The 1159-nt window shown below is 39.7% G+C and overlaps 1 protein-coding gene across 1 annotated transcript; it reads right to left on the bottom strand.

Annotated features, from left to right (window-relative positions):
* Positions 1 to 6: 6 nt before the first annotated feature.
* LOC111648605 (protein jagunal homolog 1-A-like) lies at positions 7 to 868 on the bottom strand. Its single transcript, XM_023398402.1, has 2 exons — positions 766 to 868; positions 7 to 647 (listed from the first exon to the last, which is right to left on the bottom strand). The coding sequence occupies exons 1-2, from the start codon at positions 852 to 854 to the stop codon at positions 185 to 187; spliced, it is 552 nt and encodes a 183-aa protein (XP_023254170.1). The 5' UTR covers positions 855 to 868; the 3' UTR covers positions 7 to 184.
* Between the last annotated feature and the right edge of the window lie 291 nt (positions 869 to 1159).

Raw genomic sequence — 1159 nt, 5'->3', positions numbered from 1 at the left:
AAAAAAAACAGGTTTCAGCATAAATTATACATCTTACTCCATCTTATATCTATCTGTGAGAGAACACTGGTTTCTACGGTATGTTTTGATATTGATAACTGAATAAATAGACATGAATAAGTCTCATAACTAATTTTTAAATTAAAAAACACAGTTCTGCCCAGTCACAGCTTTCTTCACTCCATTATTTCTTCTTCTTCTCCTCTGTGGCACTGAACCATGAGTCTAACAGTTTTTTCATGTAATATAACTGCCAGGCGTGCACTTGAACAGCAACCACCATGATGAGGTACATAACTGTCACTGCAGAAAAGCCAAAAATGAAGCGGTAGGCCTTTCCATGGCGGTAGAGCTGCTGTGCTACAGGAAACATCTCCATTCCACCATAAATAAGAGGTGCTACAGTGAACAGCCCTGCGCTGATCATGGATATGACCAGGTAACTGATATTGTTCTTTGGAAGTGACAGACTGCTGCAGAGCAGAGGAAGGAGACTGAGCAAGTAGGGGTACTCCCACTGGTATGGCATGGACACTGTGTCATGTGACACTAGGTTGAGGTGGCTGACAGTCACCTGTGCAGCAACCAGCAGCCAGATCAGAAGGTGGACCAAGTTTAACTTCCGCACCTCTGACTTCAGAGAAGCACTGCAAAATAGAAAGCAGAATGTCAGGGTGTGTTGGAAATCCTTGAACATATATCTGCTATTTGTAGATAAAATTTACATTTAATGAGCAACATCAGAAACAGATCAAATTTACTTGCCTCATTTGGTAGTGTGGCGCCACCTTTTCTCTGTGTTTAAAGTTAGTACCATTGGTACCCTCAGCTCTAGGACCTACACGTGATGTCATGTTGAGAGAAACCTACTGACACACAAAAACCATCCTATTTCAGAAGCCAAAACCTGACAGAACATGAGCTGCAATTATGTTGTCTCTATCAGGAAATAGTGAAAAATGCCTATCACAATTTTCTAAAGCGCAGAGTGATGTCTCATATTGTTTGTTTTGTCAGCAGTTCAAAACCAAAACATGAAAATATTCAATAATGTTTCATTTACTATAACATGAGACAGAAAAGCACCAAATGCTCACCACCTTTGTCTTTTTTGCTTGAAAAATGAGTTAGATGATTAATCATTTAACAAAATAGCTGC

This window comes from Seriola lalandi, unplaced genomic scaffold (genome assembly GCF_002814215.2).
Source record: "Seriola lalandi dorsalis isolate HSWRI2012SDOR001 ecotype SW California unplaced genomic scaffold, Sedor1 jcf7180002043884, whole genome shotgun sequence".
NCBI classification, from domain to species: domain Eukaryota; kingdom Metazoa; phylum Chordata; class Actinopteri; order Carangiformes; family Carangidae; genus Seriola; species Seriola lalandi.
This window is presented reverse-complemented; position numbering and strand designations above follow the sequence as displayed.